This window comes from Vidua macroura, chromosome 6, assembly GCF_024509145.1.
Source record: "Vidua macroura isolate BioBank_ID:100142 chromosome 6, ASM2450914v1, whole genome shotgun sequence".
Taxonomy (NCBI): Eukaryota; Metazoa; Chordata; class Aves; order Passeriformes; family Viduidae; genus Vidua; species Vidua macroura.
The window spans coordinates 1,410,311-1,425,544 of NC_071576.1; the positions used below are offsets into that span (position 1 = coordinate 1,410,311).

General features: G+C 46.5%; 1 protein-coding gene across 1 annotated transcript in view; it reads right to left on the minus strand.

The window, feature by feature from the left end:
* MDGA2 (MAM domain containing glycosylphosphatidylinositol anchor 2) overlaps nt 1–15,234 on the minus strand; it is a 207,523-nt gene that overhangs the window by 108,372 nt on the left and 83,917 nt on the right. The window contains exons 3-4 of the mRNA XM_053980828.1: nt 14,546–14,720; nt 3,026–3,222 (exon numbers count right to left, since the gene is read on the minus strand). Of these exons, the coding sequence (XP_053836803.1) occupies nt 3,026–3,222; nt 14,546–14,720 (372 nt within the window). The remainder of the gene's footprint in view (nt 1–3,025; nt 3,223–14,545; nt 14,721–15,234) is intronic.

Sequence of the window (15,234 nt, forward strand, 5' to 3'; positions counted from 1 at the left end):
AAACAGTCCTTGAAAGTTTGGAGAGATTTTGGGAATATTGGGATTTAAACAGTTTCTATGGATAACCAATTCCATGGAAATGATGGGAATAAAATTAAACCTTGGAAAGGCTGCTCCTAAGGATCAAATTCCTGCTTTAGGAGGTTTTTCTGGAATAGGGAAGGGCCTGATCCAGGCTGCCAAAGGCATTGAGTTCTGGAAGCACTGAGCAGCTTCATCCCAGCATTCCCTCCATAGCTCCAGGTTGAACTTGGGCTGAACTCCCAATGGAATTCTGGATCCTGTCCCCATCTCGCAGAGATTTATAAAAAATGTATATATTTTCCTCATTGGTTGGGATAATTAGTCTAATTATGTCTAATTGCGTAATTATCGTAAATACAGCAAATTTAATCTCGTGCTCAGGCTGAGCAATTCCAATGAGCAACGAGGATAAGAACTCTCAGGGAAAAAATCTCCATCAAGATTTGGGATTTGGGAACTTCATTTTCCCAACATTTTTGTGGACAAGGATGGGCAGGTTTGCTCCGTTTCTCTCCCCATGGGTGCTGGAACAAGTGGCTGATGTTTCCTGATTGACTGGAAGAATCTGATCATATTTAAGGAATTTGTTTGGACTTCCCCAGTTTTCCAAGCGTCTCCCGTGATTTAATTGCTGACTGGATTTTGGGATCATCCCAGAGGATGGGCAAAAAGGGAAAGGGGGTGGATTCTGCCCTGCCCAGATGGCACTCCACCTGCAGAGCTGCTCCAGCTCTGGGGACAGAGCAGGATGTGGAGCTGCTGGAGTGATCCAGAGGAATCCATGGAGCTGCTCCAAGGGCTGGAGCTGCTCTGGAGCCAGGCTGGGAGAGCTGGGAATGTTCCCCTGGAGAGGAGAAGCTCCAGGGAGAGCTCAGAGCCCCTGGCAGGGCCTGGAGGGGCTCCAGGAGAGCTGGAGAGGGACTGGGGACAGGGGATGGAGGGACAGGAGCCAGGGAATGGCTCCCAGTGCCAGAGGGCAGGGATGGATGGGAGATTGGGAATTGGGAATTCCTGGCTGGGCTGGAATTGCCAGAGCAGCTGTGGCTGCCCCTGGATCCCTGGCAGTGCCCAAGGCCAGGTTGGATGGGGTTGGAGCAGCCTGGGATTCCCGGGTTGGAATGGGATGAGCTTTATGGTCCCTTCCCACCCAAAGCATCCCAGGATTCTGTGTTTACCAGAATAATAAAAGCATCATAATAAAAACTTTTTTGGGGTAAAAAACACGAGAAATTTTGTTTCCCTTTCCATTCCATTTCACTTCCAGATTTAAATCCACCTTCAGACCCCTCAAGAAAAAAAATTCCCTCTCAAAATTCCCAAGTCTCAGTCCTCTGAATTCCCTCTGTCCCTCTTCCCATCAGCTCTCCCTATTTGCATCCCTACCATGAAATGAACTAATTAAGCAGAAGATGTTGATGACTCTTGAACCTTTAATTACAGCTTTTCCTCTCATAAACACAGAGCAGGTCTTGCCTGCATGGATCCAGGCCATGCTAATTCCAGCTGCCCTCCAATAACTGGAGAAAGGTTATGGATAAGATTTGGAATATCACCAGGACAATCTGATTTATTCATTAATTAAACCCACACCAAGATCTTAGGAAGGGTGATCTTAATAACCTAAAAAAAACCTAATTTCATGTGACACATTTTAGTAGATGAATCCTTAGATTTTAGGGAAGGCAATGCTCAGCATTTCCATAATAAAATATAAAATTAAAAAATCCACTTTCCCTTTTTAATTAAAACATTTCAAAACTCCAGTTTATACTCGAGTCCAAGCAAAGCCCCAGATTTGCTAAACTGGGTCCGTTCATGTTAAATTAAAAATAATCTCATTACATTTAGGACACCGATAACTTGGCTCTGTGATTTAATTCCCATCTCTGCAAGGTTCCGTGCTCCACATTTCTCCGGAAAACACGGAGCTGTTGGAGCAATATAAAGCTGTCAAGTACAATAAAAAGCCACAAATGAAGGTGCTCTCAAATCATTAACTGAAAATTATTTATGAAAGTCGCAGTTGCATTCTGCTCTGAACATCAAATTACCAGGCAGTTTTCACCTCTGTCTTTCCTTGTTCTTCCTTGGGATTTTCCAATCCAAATTTTCCCCCTTTTTTTTTTTTCCTTTGTTTTTATTTTTTTTTTTCTTTAAACACCATCCCATACTTTTGGCCACAGACAATGGGATTTGTCACCTTTTTTCATCCTGCCTCGGTGCAAATGTGTAAAAATTAATGATAAATTAATCTCAGCTTATCCGACAGAGCCAGGATCCCTTCAGGGCTGGGAATGGGAGCAGGAACACTTTGGACAAGGTTTTATTTCCTTTTTTGACACCTCATTTTTAAGTGGGGGAATTGTGAAATGAAACCTTATATTTAAAGATAAGAGAGGCAGGGAAAAAAAAAAAGGAGTGTAAAAACTAACATGGGGAGCTCCCATAGTCAGAAATCATGGAATTTTTCAGGTTGGAAAAGCTCTCCAAGACCATTAACTCCAACCATCAACCACCACCATGTTCTCCATGAATCCATGTCCTCAAGTGCCACATCCACACGGTTTTTGAACCCTTCCAGGGATGGAGACTCCACCCCTCTTCTGGGCAGCCTGTACCTCTTCTACAAAGAAATTTTTCCTTAAAATTTAATCTACATGAAGAGATTTTTAAGGCTGCAATTTAGGCTGAGAGTGGAATCACTGAGCTGGATCAGGAAGGATGAGGAAATGGGAATCAGAAGTTTGGCCTTCCAGGATCCAATAAAAATCACTTTAAAAGGCCTCCAGTAGATACCTCTCCCTCATCATTTAATAATTCCTATTTTTACAAAAATCTAAATACATTTTATGCCAGCAAATCTATTAACAACACCCAGGAGTGTTTGGGTGGGGCATCATCCTCTGGAGGCCATCCCCAATCCCCACCCCACAAATCCAGCGGGCAGATCCCATTACAAAGCCTCAAGATGGAAAAAAAAATTCCCGGTTTTTAGGCCTACCTGGGTAAAGAAGGGCTCGTAGATCTCCACTCCCTTGTCGGAGCCCTGCAGCAGCACCTCCTGGCCGCGGCGCCAGCTGTAGCGCACGGGCGGGTTGGAGTTGGCCACGCACCTGAGGAACACGGTCTTCTCATAATAAAACTGCTCCTTGGCTTCCCCGATGCTCTGGTGGACCGTGACTATGGGATCATCCAAATCTGGGAAAAAAAAAACGGGCAGGGACAACCAAGTTTAAGCCAGGCTTTAGCCGACCCGACAACAGCGCGGCACCGGGAACTTCCCGCGACGCCTCATAACTAGTCCAGGGTAAAACAGAGACAAAACAGCTCGAAAAGCCCCAGATTTTAGGAATTTTGCGGAAAAAGTCAGGTTTAGGATTTATTTCCTGCTCCCCAACTGGATCTCCTTCGAAACTCACATGTTTAGTCAGAACAACACAGCCAATCTCATGCTAATGCCAATCATATTTCTATTATAGTGCAATGATTACCGTGGTTTCGTCTGGTTCGCAGCTTTACTCCTTGTTTCTTCTAACTCTTTTCCACAAAATTATAAAGCTTTGGCAATAAATAGACAGCCTGATTTGCATCCAAATGGCAGGATCCAGGAGTCCATGGATCATGTGTACGCAGCTGTTTGCTTTAAAAGCTGCAATTTAAGGCAGCAATTTAATGCAGATTCCCTGCTTTTAGTTACAGACATTTAACTTCCAGCAGGTAAATTCATCCCGGGCTTTGGAACACATTTCTCTTGATTAAAATACAGATATCGGATAATTACTCCCACTGCAGCAACTCCAAGAAAATGAGATGCCCACAATGAGGAATTGGCCTCCGCAAGAAATAAAAACACAATAGCCCTTGGAATATGAGGATACAAAAGTAATTAATTTGGGCTTTATCCCACCAGGAAAAAAAAAAAAAAGATTCCTGGTCTGAGGGGTTTTCTGAACTTTGTCTGGAGGGACAATTTTATTGAGGAAAGAAAGAAATGGAACAAGGAAAAAAACAAGGAAAGCAAGGGATGTTTTTCCTAAGTACTGGTTAAAAACACACAACTTCCAAATGACCACTCTCACAGCCAGGAATTCCTTCCCAATATCCCATCAATCCTGCCTCTCTGGCAGTGGGAAGTTATTCCCCCTTCTCCTGTCCTTCCATCCCTGGAAGCTAATGGTTTCGGTGGGAAGAACATTGAAGTCCATCCCACCCCTACCATGGCAGGGACACCTCCCACTGTCCCAGGCTGCTCCAAGCCCCAATGTCCAGCCTTGCACTGGACACTGCCAGGGATCCAGGGGCAGCCACAGCTTCTCCAGAAATTCCATCCCAGCCCCTCCCCACCCTCCCAGCCAGGAATTCCCAATTCCCAATATCCAACCTAAATCTTCCCTTTTCTATCTTAAAGCCATCCCCTGTGTCCTGTCCCTCCATCCCTTGTCCCCAGTCCCTCTCCAGCTCTCCTGGAGCCCCTTCAGGCCCTGCAAGGAGCTCTGAGCTCTGCCTGGAGCCTTCTCCTCTCCAGGGGAGCATTCCCAGCTCTCCCAGCCTGGCTCCAGAGGGGCTCCAGCCCTCAGAGCGTCTCCACGATCTCTCCAACAATTGCTTGGAACAAGCAAACATTGCCATGTTTTTATTGTGCTGGATTCTTGGACTCGGCATTCCAGGTGAGCCCTCCAAGCACACAGGAACACAACATTCCATGTGCAACTCAGCCTTGGCTGCAACCGTTCCAGAACCTTCTCAGCACTGCTTATTCTTTAAAATTCCTTAAAACCCTTTGGGTGGGGTATTTATCTCCAAATTTTACATGCAAAGTCTGGTGTGAGTAATTACCAAAATTCTGGTTCATCAGGTTTATTTGAGGCCAAATTTCAGTGAAATGGAGAACGGGGTTCTTAAATCTTCAAGTCACCAAAAGGAACCAGTCAAAGGCACCCTCAAATCCCTCTGCAAAGGTGGAGAATCTGGGAATTGTTGAGGTTGGAAAAGCCCCCTGAGATCACCAAATCCAACCGTCACCCACCACCACATTCACCACTAAACCACGGCCTCCAGAGCCACATCCACAACTGGTTGAACTTTCCCAGCAGTGCTGACTCCACCCCTTCCCTAACAGCCTCTTCCAAAGCTTGACAATCCATGGAATTCTTCAGGAAGAACTTTGTTCATAAAATAAATAGATTAGAATGCATAAGAATTCCATGTTGAAAAGCAATTTCCAGCCAAGCCTAAAGACTAAAAATTCATCTTAAATCTAAAAATTCATCTTGAGCTGCTCTGTTTCTATTTGCATAAGAAGATGAAGCTGGAGAGTCTCTTGATTAATTAGAAACAAAAACTCTTCCAAAATTCCCAACAATTCCAGCAATAATACCTCATAATGGGGCACGGATTTTAAATAAATGTTACCTTCGTCCCCCCCACTCCAAAACATTTAATTTAAGATCACAGAAGAAAATCATGGATCTGCAGCTCCAAATTAGGATGGCATTTCCTAATGAGACTTCAGTTTTGTTCAAAAGGTTATTTGAAATCACGGCAGTCAGTGCTTGAAAAGGGTTGAGAGTGCTCAGGAATTCTGGCTTCTCCTCATGACATTGAAAGCAAAAAGGAGAAAATTAACTCGCTGCAATTTTTAGGGTCAAACTCATGAGTTTCAATGGAGAACAGAACGTTTCCCACATTGATTCCCAGGTTATCCCTATTAAAGCACATCCCTGGATGGCAAACAAGGAGCCATGAGCTCCATCACCGAGTCCCGGGATGCTCTTCCAATCTCTGACCTTCGGATGAAGGTGAATCCTTGGAAAAAAACACCGGAGAGGTCCAAATCTGGGCTCAGCTTCATTTCCATGAAGTTACTCAAGGCAAGGCAGAGGAAATCCCTTAAAACCTGGAACCAGGACAGAAACCAGGACTGAAACCACGTCCATCCCTGGCTGCAAGAGCAGGAGAGCTGTTTCCAGGGCAAAACTCCTTCTCATCCAACCCATCCCTGTGAGACAAATTCCTGAGCGCCCTGTCCAGCTCCAGACATGGATAAGCTGGAACAATGCAGGGAAGGCCACCAAGGTGACTGGGGGCCATCCAGATCCTCAGGGAGCTGGGTTTGGCCAACCTGGAGATGGTTGGATGAAGGGAAAATCCAATTTCTGTCTTCAAAAGCCAACCAGGGACTCCTGGAGAAGACGAAGACAAAGGAAAAGCTGGGATGAAGAGCAGATGGAATTTCTGCCTTCACCTTTCTTCACCAGAAAGTTCTAGAGAAGGTGAAAAACTCTTCTTGGAGGTGCAGAGGAAAGGACTATGAGATCTAGGCTGCACCAAGAGAAACTTCTCCTGGATATAAGGAAAACAAATTCCCTGTGTAATCAGACAAGTGTCCAGAGGGGCCATGGGATACTTGGAGACATCCAAAGCTTGGTTGGACAGAGTCCTGAGGAATCTGACCTTGCAGGTGGCCCTGGTTTGAGGAGGGGGTTGGACAAGAGGTCATTTTAGAGAAATTATTCCAAATCACCCCATGATTCCAGGAGCTGTGATGTCATCACCTGCTTGTCCAATCTGCCCTCTTGGAACAGGTCCATGCTGGATCATGGAAACACAGAATGGTTTGGGTTGGAAGGGACCTTAAGTCCCATCCCATTCCACCCATTCCATGGCAGGGACACCTTCCATGATCCCAGGCTGCTCCAGCCCCAGTGTCCAACCTGGCCTTGGGCACTGCCAGGGATCCAGGGGCAGCCACAGCTGCTCTGGCAATTCCAGCCCAGCCAGGAATTCCCAATTCCCAATCTCCCATCCATCCCTGCCCTCTGGCAGTGGGAGCCATTCCCTGGCTCCTGTCCCTCCATGCCTTGTCCCCAGTCCCTCTCCAGCTAATCCTTTCCAAGCACTGAACTACGGCAAGGGATGGATTTTGATAGGAATATCGGGAAAGCTCCAAGAAATCCAAGTTGGGAATGGAACTGCAGCAAAGCCTCTGCCAAAGCATTTCATAATGGTCAATTAATGGAAAATTCCCACTGCAGAACCTGATGGATTTTTTTTTTTTCCAACGGCAGTGCTGGAAAGATCCCGACAGCTGCAGCAAAGCCAAAGCAGAAGCAGTACCAGGAGGGTGAAGAATGCTCCCAATTTTTGGGAGATTTCCCTGAACATTCCCAGTGCTGGGAAGGGCCGCACAAATGCGTGACTGGCTGGTTACATAAGGCTGGGCTTTGCTCAGGCCGTGTCAGAGCCGGAAAAGAGAAAAAAACAGGGAAAATATGGTGTTTGGACAAAGGATTCTGCAGAGATATTGCAGGGAAACTCCAAAATTCCCTGCCTTTAGCTAGGTAGGTTAAAGCCACCTGATGCCAGTGCTCATGGAAGTTCTGCAGAATTCCGGCTCCAATTCTGATTCAATCAGCACTAATTGATTTTCAATTTTCTAAACAGATTTTAAACCCCCCCTCTTCTTAAAGCTGTGTGCGTGTGGGTGGCTGGGGGTGGTTGTTCTTTCCCAGCAGCACGGGAATATCCAGGGGCTTGGAAGGCTGGGAGGGAAGGGAAGGGCTTGGAATGGTCACCCAGAGAAGCCCCTGGATCCCTGGAAGTGTCAAAGGCCAGGTTGGATGAGACTTGGGGCAGCCTGGGACAGTGGAAGGTGTCCCTGTCCATGGCAGGGATGGGATGGGATTTAAGGTCCCTTCCATCCCAAAGCATTCCAGATACAATAATTTCAAACACCACGCAAAAATAAACCTACAAAGATTTAACGTTGGGAAGCTCAACGAGATGCATCTCTTCAGTGTTTTACAAGAAAGGGAAAAAAATATCCTAAAGTTTTCATTTTGGGTTGATGAAATTATGAGGAGTCACCAGATTAAATCAATCTTTAAATCAAACTGAACTCATGGGTGCTGCTACACGGTTAAAGTCTCTTAATCAACCTGAAAATAATTACAGAAAGATGTTTCCCACAGAGGTTTGTGCCACCATCAGGTTCAATTTCTCAGTCTTTAATCTCTGAATTGAACCAAGCACTCCCCAAAACCCAGATGGGCCAGGCATGGTAAACACTGGACTGGAAGAATTCCCCTCACACATCCCTAAGCTCTTGAACAAATGGAAAACTCAACCTAAGCTGATCAAAATGGGTCTAATCCAAATTCCCTGGGAATTGCATCATCGCGGTGGAGCGGAGGTGCACGGAAGTGTGGCAGACGTCGTTAAAATCCTCCTTGTGCAGAATTCCAAAGGCATTGAGCTGTCTGGGAGTGCGAAACAGGGATCACGATCCCCGCAGCCCTGACCTGAGCTACTCACAAAGACGAACAGCTTGGCAGGATCCAGGCTGGATTTGCTGGATCATCTCCTCCCAGCTGCTGGGCCTGCAGTTTGCTGATTTCATTTGTTAATTAGCTGCCTTTGTCTTCAGATGTTCGGAGCAGGCGGGATAAGAATAAAACACATCTGGGAAAGGGTTGGGAACGGCTTCATCCCGGCGGGCAGAGCGGAGACAGCGGTGACGCATCGCTGAGCTGGAGTTATTCAGCTCCCGAGTTATCCCTAAATGTGAAAGTCCTGTTTTTTCCATGTTATGTTTCCTCCGGGAGTCATTCAGCTCCTAAGTTATCTTTAAATGTGAAAGTCCCGTGTTTTCCAAGTTATTTTCCCTCCTTGGCCCAGCACAAGCTTTCAACCATGGAATCACTGAGGTTGGAAAAGAGTTTAGGATCATCGAGTCCCAACTGTGCCCGATGGCCACCTTGTCCCCAGCCCAGAGCTCTGAGGGCCGAGGCCACCACTGCTCCATGTCCTCAGGTGCCACATCCACGTGGATTTCAAATCCCCCCAGGCATGGGGACTCCACCCTGTACTTGTGCCACAGCTGGGGAACCCTTTTAGGGGAAGAAATTTTCCCAAATATCCAATCTAAACCTCACAGAATCCCTGAGGTTGGAAAAGAGCTCCAAGATCAGAGTCCCAGCTGTGCCCGATGCCCACCTTGTCCCAGCCCAGAGCTCTGAGAGCACCTCCAGGAATTCCTTGGGCACCTCCAGGGATGGGCACTCCAAACCTCCCTGGGCAGTGCCAAGGCCTGAGCCCCCTTTCCATGGGGAAATTCCTGCTGCTGCCCACCCTGAGCCTGCCCTGGCCCAGCCTGAGGCCGTTCCCTCTCCTCCTGTCCCTGTTCCCTGGAGCAGAGCCCGACCCCCCCGGCTGTCCCCTCCTGGCAGGAGCTGTGCAGAGCCACAAGGTCCCCCCTGAGCCTCCTTTGCTCCAGGCTCAGCCCCTTCCCAGCTCCCTCAGGAATTCTCCAGACCCTTCCCAGCTCCCTCAGGAATTCCCCAGCCCCTTCCCAGCTCCCTCAGCCCCTCCTGGTGCTCCAGACCCTTCCCAGCTCCTTCAGCTGCTCCTCATCAGATTTATTCTCAATAACTCGCAGAATTCCGGAATGGTTTAGGTTAGAAGGAAGGAACTTAAAGCCCACCCAGTGCCACCCCTGCCATGAGCAGGGACACCTCCTGCTATACCAGGGTGCTCCAAACTCCGTCCAACCTGGCCTGGAACACTTCCAGGGATGAAGCAGTGTCAGCTTCTCTATCAAGGCAGCTTTGAAATGTTTTCTGTGGGATATAAACCTCAAAAAATTAAATTAATTTCTCTATTTCTTGCATCCTACAGAAAGAAAAACGAGCTCTCCCGCTCTCCACCCCTTCACGTGTCCAGTGTGGACATACAACAGCTCTAACCAAGCTGGAAAGACGGGAATTGAGCTATTCCCAGCTCCATGTGAGCTATTTTCCCCTCTCCAGCCCTTTCAATGAGATTTATTCTGCATCTGCAGTGCTGCATGTGCAGAACAGCCCCGGCACTGAAAACAAGGAGCATTTCCAGCTGCTGGAAGGAAGCAAATGTTCCCTCCTTGTTCCCACGATGAGGAGCGTGACCCTGGGAGCCCCCTGAGGAGCTTCCATCGATTTCCAATGGAATTTCAGGAGGATCAGAGCCCTGCCAGGAGGCTGTTAACACACTCCAACACAAAAGGACAAAGCAAATGACTTCGGTATCAACAATCCCCACACAGCTCCAGCCTGTGATGCTTTCCTGAGGGTTCAGGCTACAACAGAATTCCAAAAAGAAAAATATAATGAGCTCTCGGCGATGGGATTTTATGGAGAAGATGTTTTCTCCCCTCTTTTAATGAGGCTATAAATACACCTGGTTGGAAATATGAGCGTGTCCTGGGGATGGCACAGGGGGTGCAGCACTACAGGAGGGATTTCCTTCTCCAAGGACACCAAACAGAGCCGATTCCCATCGTTTCTGAGGCTGGATTAGCACTGGAACCCCCAGGGAGCAGGCAGGTTCTCAACACTAACAGAACAAACAACCACATCCACGACAATGCTGGACTTCCACAGGGATGGGAGGAGCCCTGAGGAGAAAGATTGGGAATGTTGGGGGATCAAAGCCTGGACATGACCGGGAATTGTGCCCTGGGCTGATCCCTCAGCGTGGGATTCTGCCCCTCTGCCCTGCCCAGGTGAGACCCCACCTGCAGAGCTGCTCCAGCCCTGGATCCAACAGCAGGAGGATGTGGAGCTGCTGGAGAGATCCAGAGGAATCCATGGAACAACTCTGAGGGCTGGAGCACCTCTGGAGCCAGGCTGGGAGAGCTGGGAATGTTCCCCTGGAGAGGAGAAGCTCCAGGGAGAGCTCAGAGCCCCTTGCAGGGCCTGGAGGGGCTCCAGGAGAGCTGGAGAGGGACTGGGGACAAGGCATGGAGGGACAGGACCCAGGGAATGGCTCCCACTGCCAGAGGGCAGGGATGGGTGGGAGATTGGGAATTGGGAATTCCTGGCTGGGCTGGAATTGCCAGAGCAGCTGTGGCTGCCCCTGGATCCCTGGCAGTGCCCAAGGCCAGGCTGGACAGAGCTTGGAGCAGCCTGGGACAGTGGGAGGTGTCCCTGCCATGGCAGGGGTGGGAATGGGGGGGGGATTTAGGGTCCCTTCCAACTCAAACCATCCCATGGTTCCATGATTCTTTGGGCATATGCACAGATGGAAAAGGATCAGTGGATTTTCCCAATCACCGGGAGTCAGAAACTCACACAGAACGAGGCACATCCAAGAATTCCCAGCAGAGGTTCCCAGCTCCAGGGAATGGCCTGAACCTGCCCCAGGAAACACTGGAAAAGTGATGGAATAATGGGAATTTCTGGGACCACTGTGCAGGAAGGATTTCATTTACTCCCACACTCAGAATCAGTGCCTGGAGTACAGGATCCTAACCTGGTCTTGTGCTTTTAAGCAACATTAAATAATTAAAAGGCAACAAAAATGAATTAATTAAGGGTAAGGAGAAAGAATCAATTAAAGGGCAAAGAAAAGTCCAACAGGAAACTCTTCCACACTGGAAAATTAACTCGGGATCTGAGTTTGCTGGACAAGATGTAACAAGCACAAAACATTGAATTTTTCCAAAAAGAACATTTAATAATTTTGAATAAAATTTTAAAATAAGAAAAAAAAAATAAAAATATTAGAAGTTTAAATTTGTTTGAAATGAAATAGATTTATATAAAAGTAAATTTAAAATAAGAATAAAATTGAATAATAAATAAATTATATTTACAATCTATAGATTATTATTGGCTGTAAGCACCACATGAGGGAAATCAGTACAGAAGAGCTCTTTTGGCTCCAGGGAATATAAATATAAGGAATAAAAATAGCTGGAAATGGAAGGAAACCCAATTCAGTTTGGGGAAGAACCAGACTGGTTTTTTTTTGGAAAATGAAGCAGCTGAACAGAAAAACTTGGGCAGAAAGAGGGTTCCTCAAAACTCCATGATCAGATGGTTTTTAGGGGGAAAAAAAGTCATTAAATTGATTTTTAATAGAGCAGCAAAGGAAAAAATCAACCCTAAAACGCAGACAGAGCCATGAGACAAAAGAGGTCAAGCTAAACCTGTGGTGTGGTCAATTCAAAAATGAAATTCCATGGAAAAATGCAATCAGAGTTGCTTTTAAAATTCCAGATCATTATCATTAAATCAAGTACACTCGAATCAAGGCATGGAGTCATTGAAAGCATTTTTAATCCCATTTCCATCAGGCTCTTCCCGAATTTTCTTTGGATCCCCACCGTGCTGGAAAATCCAGATGGACCAGGAGCCCCCACCAAAAAAAAAAAGTGGAATGAACAAGATTTAAATCCACTCTGACACTGCAGGGACTGAGATTTTTTAACAGTAATTTTGGGTTATTAATTCCTTCTGTACCTGCATCATTTTCCCATAAATAAAGCAGGAAAAATGGATTTCCCCAGCCAGGAGAAACAGGCATTGATGCCAAAGGCCACCTGACGTGCTCGATGTGGAATAATTGTTACAAATTGGGAGTATTCATGTCTTAAGTCAGTAATTATTGGTTTCATAATCCCAAACCTAATTAATGCTCGTTCCTCCACTTCTTAAATGACAGAAACTTAATTTTGTGGAATTAATGAACAACAAACTGGGTTAGGAAAGTCTGGTTTTAGAGCACATCCATCTCTACTTAGAGAAATTTTTTTTCCAGAGGCTCCTGAAAAGGTTTAAATAAATCCCTGTTAAAAGGGAAATTCGGAATTGAGTGTAAGTAGTAAGGAGGGGCTCCTGGTGAGACCCCACTGCTCCCTCCCTGCCTTATTCCGGATTTTAAATGGTCTAAAAGGAGAATAAATATATTTGCATGGAGAAAAAAAATAAATAGTTGATTATTTCTTCATTTATAATAAACAAGGGAGTGCAAAGTGGGTGGTGGAGAGATCCAGGGGTTGGAGCACTTCTCCTATGAGGAAAGCTTGGGAGAATTGGGAATATTTACATGGAAAAGGCTCCAGGGAGAGCTCAGAGCCCCTTGCAGGGCCTGGAGGGGCTCCAGGAGAGCTGGAGAGGGACTGGGGACAAGGGATGGAGGGACAGGAGCCAGGGAATGGCTCCCAGTGCCAGAGGGCAGGGATGGATGGGAGATTGGGAATTGGGAATTCCTGGCTGGGCTGGAATTGCCAGAGCAGCTGTGGCTGCCCCTGGATCCCTGGCAGTGCCCAAGGCCAGGCTGGAGCAACCTGGGACAGTGGGGGGTGTCCCTGCCATGGCAGGGGTGGAATGGGGTGGGATTTAAGGTCCCTTCCATCCCAAACCATTCCAGGATTTTAGGAGTGCACCCAAAGCAAATTTCACAGTCCAGAGTCCAGAGGAGGCTCCAGAATGACCCAAGGGATGGAGCAGCTCTGGTGGGAGAGCTGGGAATGTTCACCTGGAGAAGAGAAGGCTCCAGAATGATCCCAGAGCCCCTTGCAGGGCCTGAAGCAATCCCAATCCTTTGCACTTCTCACTGCAATCCCAATCCTTTGTATTCCTCACCACAATCCCAATCTTTCCTATTTTTTTCCTCCAATTCCAATCCTTCACATTTTCACTAAATTGGAATGTTTCTTATCTTTCACCATAACCCCAACCCTTCACATTTTTCCCTGCAATCCACATCCTTCAGACTTTTCCCTGCAATCCACATCCTTCAGACTTTTCCCTGCAATCCACATCTTCTACATTTTCTCTCCAACCCCAGCCCTCCACATTTTTCACCACAATCCCAATCTTTCACACTTTTCCCTGCAATCCCAATTCTTTACATTCTTCACCTCCAAATCCTCCACATTTTCTCCTGCAACCCCAATCCTTTGTGTTTCTCATTGCAACCCCAATATTTCCTATTTTTAGCTGCAATCCAAATCTTCCACATTTTTCACTGCAATCCAAATATTTCTGATTTTTAACATCCATCACATTTTCCCTTCATTCCTAATCCTCCACATTTTTCCTTGCAATCTACATCCTTCATATTTTTCACTGCAATCCCAATCCTTCATATTTTGCACCACAGTCCCAATCCTTCACACCCTTCACCACAATCCTAATCCTTCCTATCTTGCCACAATCCCAACCCTTCACATTTTTCACTGAAACCCAAACCCTTCATATTTTTCACTCCAATCAAAATCCTCCACATTTTTCACTGCAATCCCATTCCTTTACATTTCTCACTACAATCCCAATCTTTCCTATTTTTCCCTGCAATCCCAACCCTTCACATCCTTCACCACAATCCCAATCCTTCACATTTCCCTTGCAACCCAAATCCATCACGTTTTTCACCACAATCCCAGTCGTTCACATTTTCACCGCGATCCCAACCTTCATATTTTCACTCCAAATCCTTCACATTTTTTTCCCTGCAATCCCAATCCTTCACAGTTTTCCCTGCAATTCCAGTCCTTCATATCCTTCACCACAATCCCAATCATCCACATTTTCCCCCGCAAGCCCAACCCTTCACATTCTTCCGACCGTAAAAACTCCGCGAACCCGCGGCATCCACCATTAAAATCGGGATTCACAAGGAGCCGAACGTTTCTTGGGAACAACAGATATTTTAAGGCATTCCTAAAGGACCAAAGGCAGAATTCCAAGGATTTACTCACAGTACACGTCCACTCGGATGGATTTGATGGCCGGGGAGCCCAGGCCGTTCTCAGCCTTGCAGTAGTAGCGGCCTCCCTGGTGTCTCTGGATGTTGGAAATCCTCAGGGTTTCGTTGAAGACACTGGAATCTTGGAATCTGTCAGAGGCACTTCCTGCTGTTTTGGTCCACCTGATCTGAGCAAGCACCAAAAACCAGGATTACCTTTAGGTCTGGAAAATTGACAGTCTAAAACTCAGCATCAAAATCCAGGATTACTTCAGGTCTGGAAAATGGGCACAGTCTAAAACTCAGCACTGAAATCCAGGATTACTTCAGGTCTGGAAAATGGACACTCAAACTCAGCTCCAAAACCCAGGATTACCTTTAAGTCTGGAAAATCGACAGTCTAAAACTCAGCATCAAAAACCAGGATTACCTTTAGGTCTGGAAAATCGACAGTCTAAAACTCAGCATCAAAATCCAGGATTACCTTTAGGTCTGGAAAATGGGCAGAGTCTAAAACTTGTCACCAAAATTCAGGATTACCCTTAGGTCTAGAAAATGGGCACAGTCTAAAACTCAGAACCAAAAACCAGGACTGATTAAGTCTGGAAAATAGGCAGAGTCTAAAACTCGTCGCCAAACCACGGGATTTGTGTGGGTGGCACCGGGATTTCACCTTGGATGACTCGGGGAAATTCCCAAGAA